Raw genomic sequence first — 21004 nt, 5'->3', positions numbered from 1 at the left:
TCGGAGAATAGTTTGGATTGGAAGAGACCTTAAAGATCCTCTGGTTTCATGGGCAGGGGTGCCATCCAGTAGGTCACACCTCAGTCCAGATACCCCAAGCTGCCACAGCTGTATCTCACCCATGAGGTGAGATCTTCCACATGGACAAACAAGCTGATGGACGTGGGATGGAAGGTGACTGGGGATATGCATGGAGCTGACCTCCTTGGGATTTCCCAGGCTCTAGGCTTTTTCTCAAGCAGCTGTGTTCCCAGGGAAGCCACACTGCTGTGATCCCATGAAATGCGACCTTGCTGTCATATCAAGGGGATGTGTGTCCTGTGACAGCCCACTGAGGTAGCTGTCATCTTCTGTCTGCTGCTCTAGTGTGCCCCTTGTCTGAGCTGATCTATGGGGAGGTGAAAGGAGACCAGATGAAGGCAAAACAGCTACAAGCCTGGTGTCCAGAGAGGTGAAGGTGTTGGGTGTGTTGACTTGAAGAAGAGACCAGCTCATTGAGTGGTGTTCAATCGCATAGCTGGGACTTGGAACGAGATGATCTTTTAAGGTCTCCTCCCAACTCAAACTATTTGTGACTCTCTGATACTATGACTGTGAAGGTGCATTGAGGTTGTGTGCCAGCCCTCATTCCCCATCCCCACTGCAGGAGATAGATGAGTCAGGAAGGAAAGGGTGTGGGAATGGCTTGCTGGGTTTATGGCAGCCAGCCAAGGTTAACCCATCATGGAAGGTGAGTGCAGGTATGAATTGTCACCCAGCCCAGGGCAGCATGTCTTGGGAGTTCCTTGGGTTGGTGTGTTGGAGGCTGGTCCCAGTCTGAATATGCTGGAAAAGGTTCCCCCTTGTGCTGCAGCATAAAGGGTCTGTGCTCTGTGAAGATCCAGCCCGTTGTTTGGTCTCCATGACTGCTTCGTGTTTGCCAATGGACTCGCTTGTCATTTGTGAGGTTGGGCAGCAGCATTATCTTGACAAGAGAGAGAGATTTCGAGCTCTGTAATCCACGCTTGTCCATCCTAATTATTTCCCTTATCAGCCTTCAGGAGAGTAACTTTATAGTGGTAATTAGTCTTTTCAATCCCACCCTATCTTAATAATTAATACAGAGTTAGAATGGGAGAGGAGAATCTGGTTTGGGCGGAAAAGGTCTTTCTGGGGGGAAGAGTGGCACAGATTTCTCGAGCAGTCAAGTGCAGCCTGGAGAGGACAGCTTGTGGGGATGGCACCATGTGCTGAGGACCCACAGGACAAAGACAACAAGTGGCAAGCCATGTGAGCCAAAATTGTGTTTATATTGTGTGAGTTTGAATGTTTTATTAAAGGAAGTGCTTGGCAGGCATGTGTGCCGTGGTATGGGAGCAATGAGCATCTGTGGTTTGCGTGGGCTTCACCTGGAGCTGCAAGCATCCAGCTCTGCTGAAAATGAGCCCATTCATCATCTCTAGTGTTGGAGACACAGCACAAAAAGGGCAGTTTGACCTAATACTGCCCTATAGCAGCTGCAATTACTGGAGTATAATTCATTTCAAATAGATCCAGAGATTTCTTTCTGTTAATATCAAGAGTGAAAAAAAGAGCAAGTGGACAGGATTCACAAGCCAAAGCAGTGATCAGTCCAATCACCATCACGGACAGGGCATGAGCTGGGGATCTTGTGGAGGCAAAGAACAGGACTGGACCTATCCAGGCTCCTGTGTGCTCCTCTGGGGACACAATGGTTTTAATTTCTTGTGTTTAAATGAAGATCTTAGCCCTGAGCACTGGCAGCAATGTAGTGTGTGATGTAATGATCAATGTCTGCCATAGTGGCAAAGCTGTTGTGGGAAAAGTTGATTCTCAGCTTTTTCCAAGTAGAAAAGCTTTAGCTGATAAAACTCACATTCCCAGCTCCTTGGGGTAGTGTGTTTGTGTGGCTTATGTGCTTTTTCAGAAGGAGGCCAATGGAAGAAATTTACAGAAGAGGGAAAAGCAGGACCCTGGAAAGTCCTCCATTCTCATCAGTTTTGGGACGTGTTGCTGGGGCAGGATGCCCAGAGACCATGGTGTTAGTTTGGGCACTCAGTGCTGCCTCAACTTGAAGATCTGTCTGTGTGTATAGAATCTGGTGTTTCTTTGAAATCATTAATGACTCGATTCAGTGTTGTTATGTACTTCTTGGAATGCAGCCGTTAATCAGCAAGGTGAGTGTGAGGAGCAGGACGTGGTTTGCATGCTGTGCCTGTGCTGGATGGAGGCAGCTCTGGCACCGCTGCTCCTGCGCTGACCTCCATCTGAGGAGCTTGCACGCAAAGGAAGGGGTGGAATTGAAATCTTTTCTTAGGCTGCTCCTTTAATTTTCAGACATCTTCTATCTAAGCTGGGAAAAAAAAATCTTGTTTTTTATTACAAGCCCCAGAGGCTCATACTAACAGGTTGGTTTAGAGCTGGCAATAATACCTTCCAGAAAGCATCTGCAAAACTGTCTGAAGGCTGGATTCTGCCACCGCCTTCTCAGTGTCTCTGTCCTTGCTGATTTTTCCATCCCTGCATTCAGTCTGTTCCTTTGAGCTGGAACTCCAAGGAAAAGCTGCTTCTGCCATGTCAGCCCATCCAGGTTATCCCTCAGACATGGCCAGAAGGGCAATCCTGATTCAGCCTAATTTTCAAATGGGGTGCAGGGATACGAAGGGGGTTTGAAGAGCTTCCCACTCTTCCAGGCCGTTGCTGTGAAAGATGAATTTCCCTTGGCTTCTTGCAAGATCAGTTCAATCCCTGCTGTGTGAGTAGTGCCAGGCAGGTGTCAGGCTCTGATGGATGGGCAGAAACAGTAAGTAGCAGGGTAAGGATCCCCCTTGGACAAGCCCCTTGGCTCCTTGCCCCGCTCCTGTGCTGGCGACACGGCCCCTCTGTGGTCCACATTTCCCTTCCATCACCATCATGCTAAACTGAAGAGACAGCTCCATTTAATAATTCATGACCTCACATAATCTTTGTAATATTTAAAGGCGGGGGAAAAAATGCCTTTTGGTTTGTCCTTCCTCCAGGCTGAAGGTAGAGGAGCAGAAGTGAGGAAGGCTGTGGAGATCTTTGGGAAATGCTGTTTGCACTGATGGATACAAATGTCTCCTTGCAGCCAGGTGCAGGAGGCCTTCAGTGTGGTAGGGACACAGGGCAAGCAAAACACTCTGAGAGTATGAACAAAGTGCTGGGTGGGGAAGGCTTTGCAAGTGACCTGTGCAAGGGCCAGAAACAAAGTTCTAGCTACAGTTTTACTTCTTTGTTTGATTTTGAGTGTGTTTAATTGACTCTCATGCTCTAGTCTGGCAAAGGAGATTTGATTATTCAGAAACTGGATGTTGGCTCTTAAGCAATTTTGCAATGAGTTTTGAACAGTTTTCTTCTCATCCATGTGACTTATCCTCATACCATAACTGTATAAACTATTCTGCTTCCTTTGGCTATGAGATGTGCTTTATCTCCCACCCATCTAGGCACATTTTCACTCTTGTACAGACCTTTCTGGAATCTGAGTAGAGGGTGCTGTGCAAGTCCAAAGTGTTTGATTGTTTAGAAGTCACTGGAGTACCTCATGTTCGCTATTTTAACAATTGGAGAGAGGCTTTTATTTTCTCCAGAATCATAAACACAATCTTCAGTGTGTTTTATGAAAACAATAAAGCTAAACTCTAATAACCACACATTTTCCTTGCTTTATGTGCAGACATCCTTGGGGAACAGGGCCTCAAGGACTCGTCTTGCTCTGCTTTTAACGGGGTTTTAACGCGCTCAAGTTGGTAAGTGGTGGAGAACTGAATTATGAATTTGCTTTGGTACTTAAAATAATTTTCTTTGCCTTTAAAAATGCTCAAGGTGAGCAAAAAAGGCACTTCTGAAAGAGACAACCAGTGACGTAACATGAAGATTTTAGCACTGCCATCTGAAAAGCAGACTTCATTTAAGTGCTGTGTCTTGCAAACTCTTCTGTATGAGGACTAATTAGCTTTCTTCCATCTCTTCCCTATCCTGCAAATAATACTGTTTTCTTTTAGAAGAGATCTGAGGCTCTCTGAGGCAATTTATAAAGGAGGATGCTTTGCTACAGACAGAGAACCACAGCAGGGAGATGAAGGGAAGCAGTTCCTAAAGTATTTAGCCACCTAATGACTTTTTATTTTTGAGTGCAGAAGTAGGTTAGGGCCTGAGCTCCGTCTGTGATAGTGACTTTTTGATTGAGAACTCACTTAACGAGATAGTTATGGTGAGAAATTCAAAATACCATAGGGATGTTCCAGTTTTGAACCCCCTTCTTGGGGGAGGTGAAGGGAGAAAATCCCATCTCTTGGTATTTTTTCCAAGAAGAGTTTGTGAATAGGTGGGTAGATGTCCATGTGAGCTGTAGGCACTCTGGGACAGCAAATGACTTCCCAATGGTCTTCTTTTTCTACCACAGACTAGGCTAAGGTTCAAAACTGCAGAAAAGCCTCTTAGATCTTTATAGGAGCAGCTTTTCTGTTTGTTAGTTTTGGTGACGTGTGAGCTGAGCACACAGTCTGCACCTCTGCCTTCCAGGAATCCCAACAAGCAGATCCATAAATATCTTGAGTTTAGGAATTTCTCTGGAGTGAGTGGAAAAGCCAAGGTTTGAACAGAGGGCTCCTCAGTCTTTGCCTAGTGTGGTAGAGATGGGCACCATAAAGTATCACCAGGCTGCACTTACAGTATCATAAAATCCTAGAAGGGTTTGGGTTGGAAGTGACCTTAAAGCTTTTCTCATTCCAACCCACTGCCATGGGCAGGGACACCTTACACTAGCCCAGGTTGCTCCAAGCCCTGTCCAGCTTGGCCTTGAACACTTCCAGGGATGGCACACCCTCAGCTTCTCTGGGCAACCTGTGCCAGGTCCTCACCACCCTCACAGTCATGAATTTCTTCTTAATATTTAGTATAAATCTATGTCTGTGGCTGATCTGTGCAAGCATCACATGCCAGGAGCAGGAACCTCAGCATGTCAGACATCAGGAGGGACAATCTACATCTGTAGATCCTGAAGCCTTAACATCAAAGGGCTTGAGCCCTGAAGAAGGGTGGACCTGTACGCCCAGTGTACAAATGATCCTGGGGGTTGGAAAGTAGGCAGGGAAGAAAGAGGAGGAGATGAAAAGTGTTGCTGCTGCAGACAGAAGACACTGTGTGAATACGCATATGCCCATCTTCTTGGGAGGGGAGAGGTCTGAGCCACCACTGTGGATGGATAGGCTGTGACTGCTGTGCTCACCGTTCTGGGCAGCAGGACTTAGCGAGGCTCTAATGCAGTGGGGACACTTGCTGCTGCTGCTGCCTTTTTAAGCTAACATGGAGTTTTCACGTCCAAAGTCCTTTGATGCTTGTCTGAGAGCATCAGGGCCCTCTGCTTTCCAAAAGGAGCTCTCCGTGGAAGAGTGATAAATGTGCTTAATTTTTGCAGAGCTTGTAGCCTGGTTTTATCCCAGGATCCGTCTCTTGAGGTTTTATTAGCTGATGGTGTCTGTAGGAAAAAGTCAAAGCGACTAGACAGGAACAGCCGTGGAATTGATGTAGGAAGCAAGAGCATGTTTTGGAGATAATGTTTCTCATTCTTGCCGTGCTACGTGCCGAGTTTAGGCAGTGCCTTTCCAGTCTTGCTATGGTTTTACAGCTGCTGCCTGCCAAAAAACCCTCCAGCCGACCTCCTGCTAGGGCAGGGTGTGAGCCGCATGCTCTGACTGTGATGGGTGCCCTGCTCTGGAGCGTGGGTTGGAGCAGGGGACCAGTGACAGGTGACAAATGCCCTTCTCCCTGTGTGTGGCTCTGATAGACCTGGCACAGAGAAGAGCTTAGTTTGGCCTGCTGAGGCTCCAGGTGGCAGGAGGGGCTCATCTGCTCTGGGTGTGCTGATGTGGGGAGATGATCACCCTTCCTTTGAATCTGGGAGAGAGACAATTTGCAAACATGTGTTGATGCATTCCCGTAGGAAGCCAGGCACTAAATCATCACCTTGCAGCCTGCATGCAGATTTGTCCAGGGAACCTATTTAATTAGGGGATAAATTTAGAAATCAATTATTTGCAGAAACAGTTTCTTTACCTCTAATGAGGTTGCAAGGATTCATTCCCCTCTGCCGCTTTCCCATGACCTTTGTGTATGCAGATCAAGGGTGGATCTGCTCTGTGTCTCTTCTGTCTCAGTGTAGGTGTCTCCTTTTTGGTACAGCTTTCCAGGAAACTCTTGTTAGGACAGCAAATGGGAGTACAGCCCTGAGACCACACTGCTGTTGGATCTAATGGTGTGGCAATGGTGGAGACACTGGGTCCACTGGTAATGGGGACATGGGGTAGCCTTTTCTAGTGGGGAAGGGAATGGGAAGCAATCACAACTTGGTGGGAAGGGCAGAATAAGGATAGGGCTGGAGTTGGGTGGCCCTCTTGTTACTGATAGGAATGAGGTGGGCAGGAAGAATCCCATTTCCACTGGTGGGGGATGGTAGGGAACCTGGCTGGGGAAGGAGTAGAACCATATGGACTGGTGTGGGTTGATGGTGAGTTGTGAAAGATTCTGCAGTCAGGTTAGATCTGCAGTGACAGCACAGCTGGCCTATGGGGGAAGATGGGACTCTGGCAGGCTCAAGGTGTCACCAGAGTTGGAAGAATGTCTGGGCAAGCGCACTGGTTGGAGACCTCCCTGTGCCTGCCTGGGTGGGCATCCATGCACCGTCATATCCCAGCACCATCCTACCCTGCTGGCATCACAGGCAGTGGTCTCCCTGACCCCGGCACAAGGGCTGGCACCTCTGCACGGTCACAGGGGGCTGTAATGACCTGGACACCCCTGGCAGCACACCAGGGCTCTCTGGTGCCCCAGGCCCACTCTCTGTTTCAGCAGATGAAGCCTCTGTTGTCCAACACAGCTGTTGTGCCTGTGTCTCCCCATGCACTGCTGGAGGAAGGGACCCTGCTTGTGCCAGGCTGGTTGGTGACTGTGTGTGGGATGATGTGGCTGCTTCAGGCTTTGGTCTCTGCCACTTTGTCGCCTTGAATCTCTGACAAATTACTCAGCTTCTCTTGTGCCTTACCCACTTTTAAATGGGGAAAAATTATTTTGCCCCCAGGCTCTGAGAAGCCCTAATAAATTCAGTTGCTTTTATTATTTTGGATTTTAATGTCTCCTCATCTTACGATGCCACTTTCTGAGCCCTCCAGCGACTTGCTCTGCTCTTAGATCAGCTGCTTTGAGTCCAGTTCATTTCAATGTGAGTCAGTCTAGAGAGAGGTGAGGATTTTCACAGCTAATTTCAGTAAACCCTTTTGCTTCTGGCAGCTGGATAATTTGAAGCCTCACACTGCAGCCCTAAGCACCAGGGCTGAGGATGCCCAGGTGGTCTGTCCTGCTCAGGAGGGTCTAGCACCCTGGGATGGCATTCTTGGTGATCAGTAGGCTGCTGTTCCATAACCCTTGTTGGTCTTCTCTCCTTTCCTGCAGAAGCCTGGTGTTGCTTGGCCAGTGGGAGGGTGTCAGTGTGTCCCAGGCTGTGATGGAATCCCTCTGGGTGCTGGTGTAGATAAGCATGCAAGATCACTCCTGGGTTGAGGTGTAATAGTCTTAGAAAGAATGAAATTTTTGTGAGGTTGCAAGAACTTGTTTCTGTAAGTAAGATCTTAATCCGGGGTTTGTTGTGTAGCCCAGATAGAACCTGAGTACTTGGGAGGTACCTGGGAGGCTCTGGGGACCTTCCAGGTAGCAAGCACTCGAAAGCCTATCCTGGGGAAGAGATAAGACTCTTAATCCTTTTTAACCACAGTGGATGTCTGCCTTGACAGAAGGGAAGGGACCCTGTTAGTGTAGGAGCCCTGTCATGATCCACGTGGAGGGGCACCAGCAAATGGTCATTTCTGGTAACTGGTATTTTTGCCTATTTGAGCAAGATGTATGTCCAGAATTTTCACACTACTTGGCTTTTGATACACCCACCTGGTGCTCCAGGTGACACACAGGCTGAAGAGCTCAAGTAATCCACTTGCTGGGTTTTTTTCTTCAACATGTCCAGCCAGCTCCCTCTCCTTGGAAAAGGACATCCATCTCTCAGGAGGTGGAACTATCCTAGTGTTTGTCTCTGTAGAAGGTGACTAAACCTTCTTTCTCCTGGCCCTACTTTCTTCTCCTTCTCTGCCCATCCCACCTCCCTGGTGGGAGGGGAGGTCCGTGAAGGAACCATTTTAGAAAAATTACTTCACAGTCCGAGCAGTGCCCTGAGCTATCAAAATACTTTATCATTTTAAGAGATCTGTTTCCCAAAGAGAGACATTTAAAAATGCAGAGAGGTTATAAAGCACTTGGCTAGTTCTAATCAAGCTCAGAGTGATGCTCACCCTCGAGGCTGGCGCTCAGTCCCTGGTGTGCCTGTGCAGAGAGGCAGATGCTGCAAAACAAACGCACCTCTCTGCTTTGTTGTGGAGCCTGCCTGGCTTTGCCACGCTTTTCAAGTCACCTGAATAGGTCATGTTGCCCTTCTGCTTCTGTTACAGCTTGCAGGGGAGACAAGTGCATTCCCTCTCTGTTCCTTTGTGTGTGTGACAGTCCAGCTCTGCCCCAGTGCCCACCCCCTGTGCTGGTCTGCCCTCTGCCCTGCTCCCAGTCCTCAGCTCCTGCAGAAACTCACAGTCAAAGGAAAACTTGCAGTTGCCACTGTTACCAGTACAGGGAAGAGCCCGTGGGGGTGGTTTTGCAAAAATGAAATGTTTTCCCTTTGCACAAGTCTTTTTTAGTGCCATAATGACTCCTGAGGCTGCTCTGCTGCTGTGGTGTCTGAGATGCTGCTGGCTGCTCTGGGAACAGGCATCCCCACCCCAGCCTCTCTGGTGACAAGGAGAAGAAAGCAGGAGGGATGCAGGCAGGGAGTCACTGACTGGGCACCTGCTCCCTTCTGCTGTGGGACCTGGATTAAAGTATCAGCAGAACCCACCTGGCTGTGTTTCCATGTGCCAGCATTTCTTGCCCCCTTGGGGACCATGTGCTGGCACTGCAGATGATGGATGGTGCCTTCCCTTTGCCTTGCCCACCCAGCTGCCTCATTCGTGCCTCCTCATCTGCAGTGAAAAGTCAAACCAGTGGTTATAACACACAGCATCTCTTCGCAGTAGCCTCTGGGTGTGTCATTAGACATTTCAGATCTGCTCAGGCTCCAAGCAAAGCTCTGGTGTCACTGTGTGGGCACTGATCTGCAGTGGCGGCCGAGGGCACTCCAAGCACCAGCACCTCTGCTTAGCTGAGCTCTGCCTGGACTTGAAGATTAAATGAGTTTTCTTTTTCTTACCCAGGTGTTTAGTAAAGGCTTTCAAAGGTGATTCCTCTGGATTTGTGGTGGTAATAGACGCTCTAAGGATTGTAGTTGTCCTGCAGGAGCCCAGCTGGGTTTTCAGACATGGAGCCCCATGCAGGGCTGGGGAAGTGAAGAGATAGCCCATGTGGCAGTGGGTTCAGGCTGGCACCTGGAGTGCAACAGACCAGGCCCATGCAGGGCTCAGGGCTAAGCAACTTTGCCTGCCCTGACGCAGAAGATCTGCTCATCCCCTGCCCATTGCTGGGTTTTCTGAGTCAGGACATCCCTGTGATCTGCATGAAAACCTGTCTCACTTAATCCACCCTTAACACAGCGCTGGGCCAGTGTTTCGTGCCTGTCACCTGCAGAAAAGCTTCAAAATCAAAGCTTAAAAATCCTTTAACAGAGATTAATAGTTGGACCATAAAAAAGCGATGCCTGTGCCTTTCAGGTAGACTTTTTTCTCCCCCTTTATCGGGTCTATCTCATGTTGTTTTTGAGGATCTGGAGTAAGTGGGGAACAGAAGACTTTCAGCTTTCCTCATGCATTGCCACAGCAGCAGCTTTCATGGACCAGCAGCTCTGTCTCCTCTGACACAAGCAAAGAGTTGGCCCTTCATCTTCATTGCACCTTCTTGTGCTCTTTCAAAAATGAACCCTGTGCTTCTATTGGATGAACCAAGAGGCTCCAGAGAAGTGGGTTTTCAGTAAAACCCCAAAGCACCTCCAAAGCAAACTCCTGTGCCTTAACACAGGGGTGGGAGTTGGAAAAGAAGAGAGGGCTGGAGAGCAAAATCTATGCATCAAGGCATCTCTATCACACCCATCCCTCATGCACCCTGCTCGTCATCTCTGCAGGATGCACAAAAGGGACTCTGATGCTTGAAGTCACATTCCTTCACCTTATTTTTAATCATGGCAACATCTGTTGGATGGATTCTGGGCACCCCTGGTGCTTCTGTGAGTGTGGGTGTCTCATGGCTCTGAGAAAGCCTCACCCAGGAGCACCTCCCACCTGCTCTCTCATGCCTGGTCTTTGTTATTCAGAGATGACTCCTGTCCAGCTGTGTCTGAGCAATTCCCTTAAGTTTGGCTGAACAGGCAGTGCCCTGTCTGCCTGGGCACCACTGGCTCCCACCACCGATCGGTGGGAGCCTCTGCTGACGGATAAAAATGGAATTGAATGGAAGGGAATTGAAAGTCAAAGGGCCCTGTAATAATTTTAGAGTGCCTGAGGCTGAAGCCCTGGCATTATAAATAAGGGTAATGTACTAGAGCCTGAATTGCAATGAAAGCAGCTGCAGGGACATGGAGTGCTCTGAGCTTCTCTGAGGTGTGTGGAGCCAGACTGTGATCTGTAGGCAGCACAGGCACATCAATATCCACGCCCTGACGTGTACAGGAACCCTAAAGCCTGGGATTAGAAAGGCTGAAGGGATGTGGGAATGGTGTAGTGGGCTCCAGAGCTGAGACCAAGAGAACTGTGTTGGAGCAGGCCAGCACTCTGGTTGTCTGGAAGTGTTTCCAGGGGCTGGGGCGTGCAAGTGGCTGACCCAGTCCTCCCTCCTCACCCACCTCATATCCTGGACCATCTCTGCATGATGCAGTCTACTGACCTCTTACTGTGTTTCACAATAATTACATCTACCTAAAGCGTTCTCTTAAAAAAATCCCCCATATTCCTGAATAAGGTTAGTGGGCAGACTGAAAGAATCCAAATATTCTGGCTTAATTCTCTGTTCCTGACATTAACTGGAGTAAAACCAGTATCATCACTGAGCCTGTGAATGTAACACAAGCTCAAGGCAAAGCACATGGGCTGCCCCAGAAGGCTGGAGCCCAGTCAGAGGGTTGGTCAGGGAGGTGTAAGGGTTGTCATTGTTGCCTACTGAAGTTCAGCAAATGCTGTGGGCTACTTTGGGACAGCTGGTACAGACGTGCTGGCAATGACTGCAGAGTGCCCCAGCCTGCACACAGCGCTGGGGGGGTCCCCCACGGACCACCCCTAGACCAAGGCTGCCTGAAGCCCTCCTTCATCCAGCACCATCCCTGCACACACACCATGTCTTGGATTTGGCAGTGCTGGGTTAATGATTGGACTCGATGATCTTACAGGGATTTTCTAACCCAAACAATTCCATGATTCTGTGTCCCTGCAGACATGCACAGTGCTGGAGCCACCCCTGAAATGCCCTGCAGGTGCAGCACTGTTCTCACAGACAGGGGCTTTGAAAAGAGATGATCAGAGGGAGCTTGTCATCTTTTTTTTTCCCGTTTCTGAAACCTCTGAGCTTCTCCATTACCTTTTACGATCTGCAGCTGTGTTTGTGTGCTGCCCCAGGGAGTACTGTGAGGGGAGTAGTGGAGGAGCTGTGGAAGGGAAGGAACATGTTAAAAAATGAGCAGAGGGGAAGGGAAAGAAAAAAACCCCGAGCTAATGATTGGGCTAAAAAAACCCACCACGTTGCTACCAAAAGACCCAAACCCTTAGAACTCTTTGGGCCTGTTTGACTGCAGAATAGTCCCCTGGGGAGCAGGGGGGAAGCCCCATTACTAGAGTCGTTTCAGAACTAGTCTGCACAGAGTGTGATAATCTATTCCACAGGGAGCAATCCTGTGCTGGCAAGGGCACTGGGGAGAGCTCTCTGTTTATGACTTTCTGCATAAATTTGGTTTATTAGCATAAGTGGTAGCTAGCACCGAAGAATCTTTAAACTAACACTTCACTGGAGGTTGGTGCCTCTAGAGAACGTTAACTCAGAAGAGCCCCCTGGAATAACAGCAGGAGGAATGGGGTTGCAGGATGAAGGGTGATGAATGGGCAAGAAGAGGACGCCAGAGCTGTAAAAGGAAATACAATCCCTAAACAGACCTCCAGCTTTTCCTCTGCCAACAGATTAAGACACTGAGTTGTGCAGGTGAGCTGATGGATCCTGGCTGCAGGGTGCGGGTCCTGCTGGGATGAAGCAGGTGGGGAGGAAAAAGGCAGGAGGAGCCTGGATCTGTGCACTGGAAATTACTCACTGCCTTCTCACCCATCACACCAAGGACTTGGTACTTATAGGAAAGGAGCCCAGCAGGTCCCAGAGTCTGAGCAGTGCTGGGGAGGAAGCACAGGGAGGGTTTGGTTATCCGGGGGCAGGGAACCATGTGGGGATGAGCAGCCGTAAGCAAAACGGCTTATTTTAATAATGACCTTCAAGAATGAAATAGAAATACAATAATCATGGTAGATTAGCAAGAACAAGCCAATTAAATACAAAACAGGCTTTGTAAAATGCCATGACAGATAAGGCAGGGCTGCAACCTCACGAATAACTGATGAATGTTGAAGCATTGCATAAGGTCGGGGGCAACTGGGGGGAGCTAGTGAATATTTCAAGTCTGGCAGCCTTCCTTGGAGAAGGCAGAGGTGAAAAGGCTTTCTCTGCCTTCAGTGAAACCCATGAGAGGAGGGAGGAGGTGGGCAGGATAGCCAGGAGCCTGAAGGCATGGAGTAACAATCCTCCAACTTTAATATGTGCTGTTTCACTTTATATTCATCATGTCAGCATAATCTGCTTTTATGGGAATCGTCTTGGTCCCCAACCAAATGCATTTAGGCCCTTTTGCTTTTAAGTTTGATTGTAATACGAGTTGAAGACTTCAATGAAATGTTTATATGTAAGGTTTGTAGCAACAGCAAAGGGGAAAATGGAATTAGAGCATTGTTTGGAAGGGATTTTGCTGTGGTTACTGCTTGCCTTGTCCTGGATGGGTGACCTGCTGATGAGCATGGGACCAGGTTGGGGACTGAACCTTGGGAAGGGTTTAGTTGAGTTGCTTGTTTTATTTCCAAGGAAAATGTTGGAAATTGTAGTTTTATGAGGCACAGAGCTTGAGGAAGGGGAGAAAATGTTCTCTATGCCCTTTTCTTAAATTCAGACCATCGACAGGTGATGCTGAGGGCTGGTGGGTGCTGCCCCCGGGCTCAGCTGAGCTGAGTGATGGGTAACGAAGGGCAGGTGTGAAGAGTTGTAGAGGCAGCCAAGGAAGATTCGAGTGGAGACGTTTCTGTTGGTGTTGAAATGGGGAACAGGCTCCTTGGAGCCTCTGCTCTGGGATAGAGAAATGTGGTTGCCTGGGGTGTTTGGACAGGGAGAAGGGAAGAAATCTGGCTGACTGCTGTCTGAAATGAGGATCCTCATTGTCCCTTCTCTGATGATGGCTGTTGAGCACAGTGAGCAGGTAGGAAGATGGCATGGCAGATGTTTTATGATCTGTTTGGCTGTTTTACTCAGTGTTTTACCCACAAAGCTTTGTTTGAACCCCATCTGAGAGCTCCCCATCTGCTGGATACTGAGATTTTAAACGACTATAGACCACAAGTGCTTTTTCCATCGCTGCCCATTTAAACCCTTAACTGTATCTCATTCAGTTTTGGTGCAGGAATGCCCTTAATTTGTTCCAAAAGCGTTGGAAAGCTCTGATAACAGGCAATCTTGCTGCAGACTATTACATCCTTTGTGATGGAGGGGCTATCACTGCTGTAAGTACCGTGCAGATAGTGCAGTGACAATGCATGTCCAGTGAGACACAAGCAGTGGAGTATTTGTGTCAAATATATGAGGCCAAGCAGCTACAGCGCCTGAAAAAGCTTTTTTTTTTTGTTGTGAGTAGTGAATCTGACGAAGGCTGAGGGTAGTAGGAGTCCTGTAATGAGCAAACAAGTGTTTATAAATGTGTGGGAACAGGCACCTAGTCTTGGCAAGTCAGTATTTGTCACAAACTGCCTGGTTGCCAGGTTTGCTTAAAATTGTGAAATGAATGTTAAATTGAAGTTTCTACTTTTGGAAGAGACCTTTTGAAAATGAAACAGGCTTATCTTCAGTCTAGGCTAAAATCCAAAAAATTGCCTATATTTCAAACTCTTGAGAAATGTTCTCTGATCCTTTTAAACATCCCATGCAAAAATGTGTGTGTAAGGGAAAAAAATTTTGGAGAAAGGTTGACCCTGAAGATTTTTTTTCCCCACTTCCCTAATGTGATGTAGCCTTTGGAACTGTAGCAGTGAGGTCGTGGTGGTACTCACATGGGGTCTGTGCTGTGGGTGATATAACCTCCTTCCTGAGCTCTTTTGGAAGGTTTGCTGCAGGAATGTGTGTTTGATGAGTGTGTAATACTGTAAATCATCCTCTCCTGTGAGTGGCTGTCCCCCTGGACAGAATTAAGACTATGGTTTTGCATAACAGAGTCTATCCCTTGATGCTTCTATGCTTTCCTATGGCCAGTTTGCCTCTGTGAATGATCTTGGATTTCTACTGCAAAGATGAGTGAGTGTTTTTGCTCCTAAAAGTAGCATTTGTTTTGATTTTAATTAGACAAGGAGCTGCTTTTTGGTACAGACCTTTGAAGTATTGCTTGGAAGATGACTGCAATTAAGGAGCCTTGGTATTCCTTTCATTTTGTTGTTTTACTGCTATAAGAAGCCTTCTGCTTTAGCCTTTTTGCAGTGAAGAGACACAGGACTCATTTCATGGGGTTCCCACATCTTGCAGAAGCTGCTGTCCTGCAGCAAGAGCCTCAGGGCTGCTGTGATTTACAGGTTATAGAGTCCAAGCAACACCTCTTGCTCCTGATTTGCTCCAGCAAACAGCTGTTTATATGAAAGAAGGGAAGGGTTGTTAGGAGAGATGTCACGATAGTGACAGAGAAGCGACAGGAAGCTCGTGTCCCCTCCAGTGGGCACATGTGGGCTCTTGATGGATCCATATGTAGTCAGGAGCTGTTTGGTTTTTCTCTGTTGGGTGCTCAGGTGCTCACAGTGATTGGGAGTAAGGGCTGGAGCTGTGCTGGAAGGGCAGAGGCAATGAGCAAACCCCTCTGATGAAGACTGAGGTGCCCCTGCAGCAGCTCAGGTGTGTCAGGAGGATAAAAAGTGAGGTGCTGAATCAGAGAGTTGGCAGTAATGGGATGAACTTGTCCCTGCCCTCAGTCCTGCAGTGAGGGGGGATCCTAAAGGACCTGTGGTGTGATGGGGGCTGCTCTGTAAGCAAGTTGGTTGGCTCTGTTTTGATCCATTATAAAATCTGGAGTTTGCTACTGAAAAATTATTTCAGGGGTAAGAAAAACTGCTCCTGAAGGATTGAGAGGTTTTTTGTTGAGTTGGGATATGGATGTGTAAAACTTGAAGTGCCTGGTCTTGTAGTCTGAGTGGCTGTTCACCAGCCATCGCCCAAATGTCTTGAAGCATCTTGGCCTGCAAGGTGTGGGTTACTCCTCAGCCATGCTTGTTCCTTTCTGGATGTGCTTTTGCCCAGCTGGGTTGAGAATAATGAAATGCAAAATGCCATCACCATTCCCTGTCTACTTTGCCAACAGGGACACAAGCCCTGTTGTCCCCACTGACCCTCTGTGGCCATGGTGTGGAGGAGGAGGAGGACCTCGTCTCTGCTCCCACCATGGTGCCAGAAGTACTTGAGCTCATGCTGTTGTCTGTTCTGGAGCAGAACCTGCAGACAGGGGTCTCAGGGTCTGTAACATCTGGTTGTTCTTCCCAAACAGGAAGGATTTAAATTTGGGTCTCCCTCAGAGCAGGTGACTGCTGAAGCCATGGGCCCAGTGACTCAGAGGTCCTGAATTGCTTCCCATTGCTTATATCACAAATGAAAAAACAAACACAAAAAAAGGAGGTGTTGGAAGGAAAAATATTTTGGCTCATTTTGCATTTTTTTTGTTTTCATTCAGCTGCTAAACTGCCAAATCTGTTCTGTGCAGAGATCCTTTTGCAATGTGATGGGCAGCTGAGGAGCTGTCAGTATTCCTGGCCCAAGCAGGAGCTGCAGCTGAGGCTGGGAGCTGCTGCCTCTGCTTGGACTGCAGGTCTGGGGCTGCCTGCTGGATTGTCTAAGCCCCTGGGTGTGGTGTCCTAGGTCAGGGGAAGCTGCTGGAGTGGATGTGTGTGCTGGGATGCTCCCAGGGTGCTTGTGGTGTGAACCAGGATTGTCTGGGATATAAAACCAACAGAAGCTGCAGAATATGATGGAGAGATACAACCCCAAGGTGAAGAGATACTTGTCAAGCCATCTCTTCTTGCTGGTGCTCATGGTCTGTGCTGGGGACACCCCTGTTCAATATAGCTGTGGTGCTGCCTTGCACCTGGAGGAAGGTTTCCACTGTAATGCCACCACACTGTGTGCTGGTGTCTGTGTCCCACACCGAGTGTCCTCCCTGTGCCCAGCCACAAAGCTCCCTTGAGCTTGTGCAGATCCCTGGGAGCTCCTTGCAGTCTGTTTCCTTGGAGAGCTAATGGAGGTTAAAGGCAACCTGGGTAATGTGTTACTTACTGTTGCTGCCTTCCTAGTCTAGAAATCCCAAGGCATTCTGCAGCCCCTTGCTTTTTATTAAGGAAGATAAACATTACTGTTCATATATGGGGGAAGTAACAGGCAGAGGCTAAAAAATAATGCTCAAGCTCGTCCTCTAGATGATGATGTAGAAGCAGTGCTGGGGGAAAACTCAATCCCAGTTTCCTGGATCACTTTGAATGATACCTTTGAGTATTGTGGAAGAAAACTGACCCTCAGTTGTGTGTTTTGTCCCTGCAGAGATGTCGGGGACTGTGGCTGACATTTCACTGGTGCACTGGAAGCAGCAGTGGCTGGAGAATGGCACCCTGTACTTCCATGTCTCCATGAGCAGCGCTGAGCAGCTCTCCAGGGTCACCCCTCCCAGCCTCCAGGAGCCTTCAGAGATAGTGGAGGAGCAGATGCACATTCTTCACATCTCAGTCATGGTGAGTGAATGCCAATGGTGTTGGAGGGACAAAGAACACCCCTGGAGGAGGGGGCTGGCAGCCAGGTCGTGGTGGGAGGGGGTTGATAAGGAGCAGGGTGGCACATTTGTTTTGCAGATGTCTGTGTCCCTTCTTGGCTGGGTCTCCAGAAAGGGTGAAATATGTTTGAATGGGTCAGGAAAAGAATCAAGTGTGGGGAAAAAGCTGTGTGGAGGGTGAGAAGGATCTTGTGGTTCCTCTTTGTCTCTGCTGAAAAGCGATGAGATGTCAGTGGAGTATTGCTCCTTGGTCTTGCATTTTGGCCTGTGCAAAATCAAGATTTTTGTCTTGGTCATTTCTTTCTGAAGCTTTCTGAAACTGAATTTTAGCTGTTCAGTGAATATGGGCTTCAGCATCTCTTGGAAAGGAAAAATTTGAACTCAAAGTAAAAAGATGGTCCAGGTGCTTTCAGTATCTCCTCCTCAGGTGTTTGTGACCTTTTATTAACAGATTGTGGATGTGCTCTATTGCCTTTTAAAGTGCTTGTTTCAGTACTGTATGAGGTGGTTGCCAACATATTTGGATCTGGTACATCATTCTCCTGTTTTAGAGCTCTATCCATGAAATGGGACTTGGTGTATTGTCCCTTGAGTCTCATCAGATAAGCTGTAGAGAAAAAAAGAAGTTAGGTTTGTGTATCCAGTGTGTATGCATGTCATCTCTTTGCCCATAGAAAGTCTTTCTTGGGATTAGGGAGCCTATCACAGCAACTCTGCAAAAGATGAAACTGTTAATCCCTTGAAACCTGTGCATCATCTCCATGGCTTCTATCCTTTGTTTTGGGAGGAGGAACAGGGACACTGCACAAAGCCTGGTGTGTTTTTTTGTTTTTTTTTTGGTTTTTTGTTGTTTTTTTTTTTGTTTTTTTTTGTTTGTTTGTTTTTGTGTTTTATTTTATTTAACAAGAGGATATTTGGCTTTTACAACTTAAATCTGCTTTTTTAAGTGCCTTAGCCCTTGTCAGTGGGGCTTTAGATTGGGCACTGTGTGTGAGAATAGAGAAGGGCTTTCATTAAGGTTGTTGGGCAAGGTAAGATGTAGAATGGCAGAAGGGAAAGAAATTGGGGATGGCAGTGTGTTGGGTTGGATAGGGAATGGTTTCATGTCCTGCTAAAAATGTCAGTGGAATGGAGAATTGCCAGGCAAGGGTAGTGTTAAACTGGTGTACTTGGAAAATGAGCCTGAAAATGTAAGTGAGAGACAGAGCAAGGAAGGAAGACAGCAGAACACACGTGTGGGTGTGAAAAGCTCCATCTCTGGTTTGAGTGTGGGATTGTTTGGCCCTTATGGGCCAACCTGACCCATGGAGAATTGACCCATGTCTGTGGGGAAACACTGGTTCTGAAGCCTGGTGATTCCTGCTTGAAATGGAAATTTTTCTTCAGTGATGAGAGATTCAGCCCTTGCTGAGGCTGCTCTTTCTAAAATGCAACAGGATAATTATAATGAATCTGTGCTTAGAGAGAAAGTTCCTGGGAGAAGTTCCTGCCCAAAGCCTTTGCTGCAGCTCAGAGCTCGGGAGCAGTGGTGCAGGTGGGGTGGAGTTGGTGGCATTGCTGTCATATCACAGCAGAAGTGTTTTTGCCCTCTAATCCCATTGAAAGATGTGCTTTGCAATGGAAAACATTTGCATGGGAGCATCCATGGCTTTGTTGTGAGAGTTAATTCCTGCACAGAGCCTCTCCTCCCTACTGCAAAAGCAACAGGGAGAGAGGGGAGAAAGAAGTGTTTCTTCTGCACAGAATGAGCTCTCGTTCCACCTTTTTTTCTCAATCCTGATATACCTTGAAGCAGCAGCCAAGATCCCAGGCAGGGATGCAGGTCTGGGCTGGGGTCTGGGCTGCAGATGTGTCCCTGGAGAGCCAGGAGCCCTGCAGATTCCTTCTCTGTGTCAGGATTGCAGTGCAGGCTTGAAACTTTGCCCAGATTTTTCGGAAGGTTCATTAACTTTCTGAGTGAACCCGAGCCAAGTTTTGAGTTACCAGCAAAGATAATTGTGTGTTTTGTTCGTTTTTGTTTTTTTCCTTCTTGAGACCACATGGAGTTCTGTAGCTAAAATAAGATGGGCACAAGAATTTGTATGTATGTTGGGTGGAATATTTCACCCAGGTCCTCAGGCTCTGTTCAGGCTGTTTTCCCACTCCTTTAGTTTGTTCCCTGACTCCAAATAAATCCCATTCTTGAAAGCCCCCATCACTTGAGTCCTTGGCCATGCTGTGCTTGGCATGGGAGGTCTGTGGGTACCCCCTCCTGTTCCATTCCCACTGTATTCCTTCTACCTCAACATGGAGCTAGACATCCCTGGGATGCTTCTCAAATACTGTTCCTTCTTCCCACCCTGAAGCCAAATGTCTCCTGTGTGTTCTCTATAGACTAAAACACCATTCCTGCTACGGATGAGGAATTCCAGCCCACCCCTGGTATTCAGGCTCTATGTGCCTGTTCATCATCAGCCCAGCATCGTCCTATAGGGTCAGGAGAAGATACAGAAAGGGTTTCCTTCCATCTCCTTTAAGTGGCTGGAACACTTGCTTTTACCTGTCTCCTCATCCTCCAACTGAGTTACAGGAGCTGGGGAAGGTTTGCCTGGGGAAACTGCCTAATCCCTTACTTAGGGAGGACTTGGCACAGCTTTATTGGGCAGTGAGATGTCTCTGAGCTGAGCTTGCTCTGATGGGAGTGTTGGTTTGGATTTCTGTAGGTGTTTATGACTTGGCTGGTAGCGCCTGCTCTGCCTCTAAAGCTGAGACCCCCTCTGTGCTGTGCGGGGGCTCCAGGGAGGTTTGGATTACTCTTTCTTTCAGGGATTTTGGCTGTTAGTGTGTGGCTTTGTGGTTTGGGGTGGGTTTGCCTCCAGTGCAGTGGGATAGGGACCATTAGTGTCGATGGCCCCGTGTCCCTGCAGCCACCATCTGCCCCTGCAAAGCGCTGAATGATTGTGACCCTCTTCACACCTCCCTGCTTAAGCTCAAGGGCATCTTTGACAGCAAAATAATACTTAATTTTAATTTTTTTTCCTTTCCTAACTGTTTTTTCTTAATCTCTCCCCAATGAGACATAACATTAATTACTGCAGTTAAAGGGAATTCAGTCTCCATTACTCTCTGCCACTCCTTTCCTCTTGGCTTGAGCATCTGAAATTCATCTCCCAAATGAAGAGAAAAAAGAAAAAACCAAAACACATATGCAAATGAAAGATTTTATTTATTTACCTTTTTTTTAGCACAGTGTCGAGTAGAAAGGAATCAATATTTTTGTCATTACACTTGTTGTGTTTTTGCACCATAATCTCAGCTGTCATTTGGGTTTAATTGTGTTGTTTCCTGTTGTGTGGAAGTAAATCTTATCTGTTTTGGATTAAAATTCAATGAAGGTCACAGCAGCTCGAAAACTTACCAGGCTGCAGCAATTAATGTTCATTTGGCTTTGATAAATTGGAATGTTCCCCACAATGGGACTGGAGTGGATTTCAGAAGCAATAATTCTTCCATTAACTCAATGATTCCCCGTGTGATGGAGCGTCTTGTCACTGCTCTGTTTGTCATCTGTCACTTCAAGGATCTGGGCATATGCCTGATATGATTTATCATGATTATTGGGGCTGCTTGTGTCAAAACATTTTAAACCACTAATTATTCCAGCCTTGTAAATTGCTGAATTTAACAAAACATAAGAGAGGTTTATTTTTTTGTTGTTCCACACCATCTCATGTCCTCATTTAATTATTGCTTTGTCTCATGCTAAATCCAGCCCAGGGACTGTGTCTGGATGCATTGGCCATAGGTGGGGATGTTTGTCAGGCTCTGGGGGATGGAGAGGTTGGTCTGGGTGGGATAGACATGTTTTATCTCTGCATTGATCCCTCTCTGACCTCAGTAGGGCCA

At 47.6% G+C, this 21004-nt stretch overlaps 1 protein-coding gene across 1 annotated transcript in view; it reads left to right on the top strand.

The window, feature by feature from the left end:
- The window catches only part of ASTN2 (astrotactin 2), a 314921-nt gene that overhangs the window by 35957 nt on the left and 257960 nt on the right, over window positions 1–21004 (top strand). Inside the window, exon 2 of the mRNA XM_071574082.1 lies at window positions 16894–17081. Within this exon, the coding sequence (XP_071430183.1) occupies window positions 16894–17081 (188 nt within the window). The remainder of the gene's footprint in view (window positions 1–16893; window positions 17082–21004) is intronic.

Source organism: Pithys albifrons, chromosome 20 (assembly GCF_047495875.1).
Source record: "Pithys albifrons albifrons isolate INPA30051 chromosome 20, PitAlb_v1, whole genome shotgun sequence".
NCBI lineage: Eukaryota > Metazoa > Chordata > Aves > Passeriformes > Thamnophilidae > Pithys > Pithys albifrons.
This window is presented reverse-complemented; position numbering and strand designations above follow the sequence as displayed.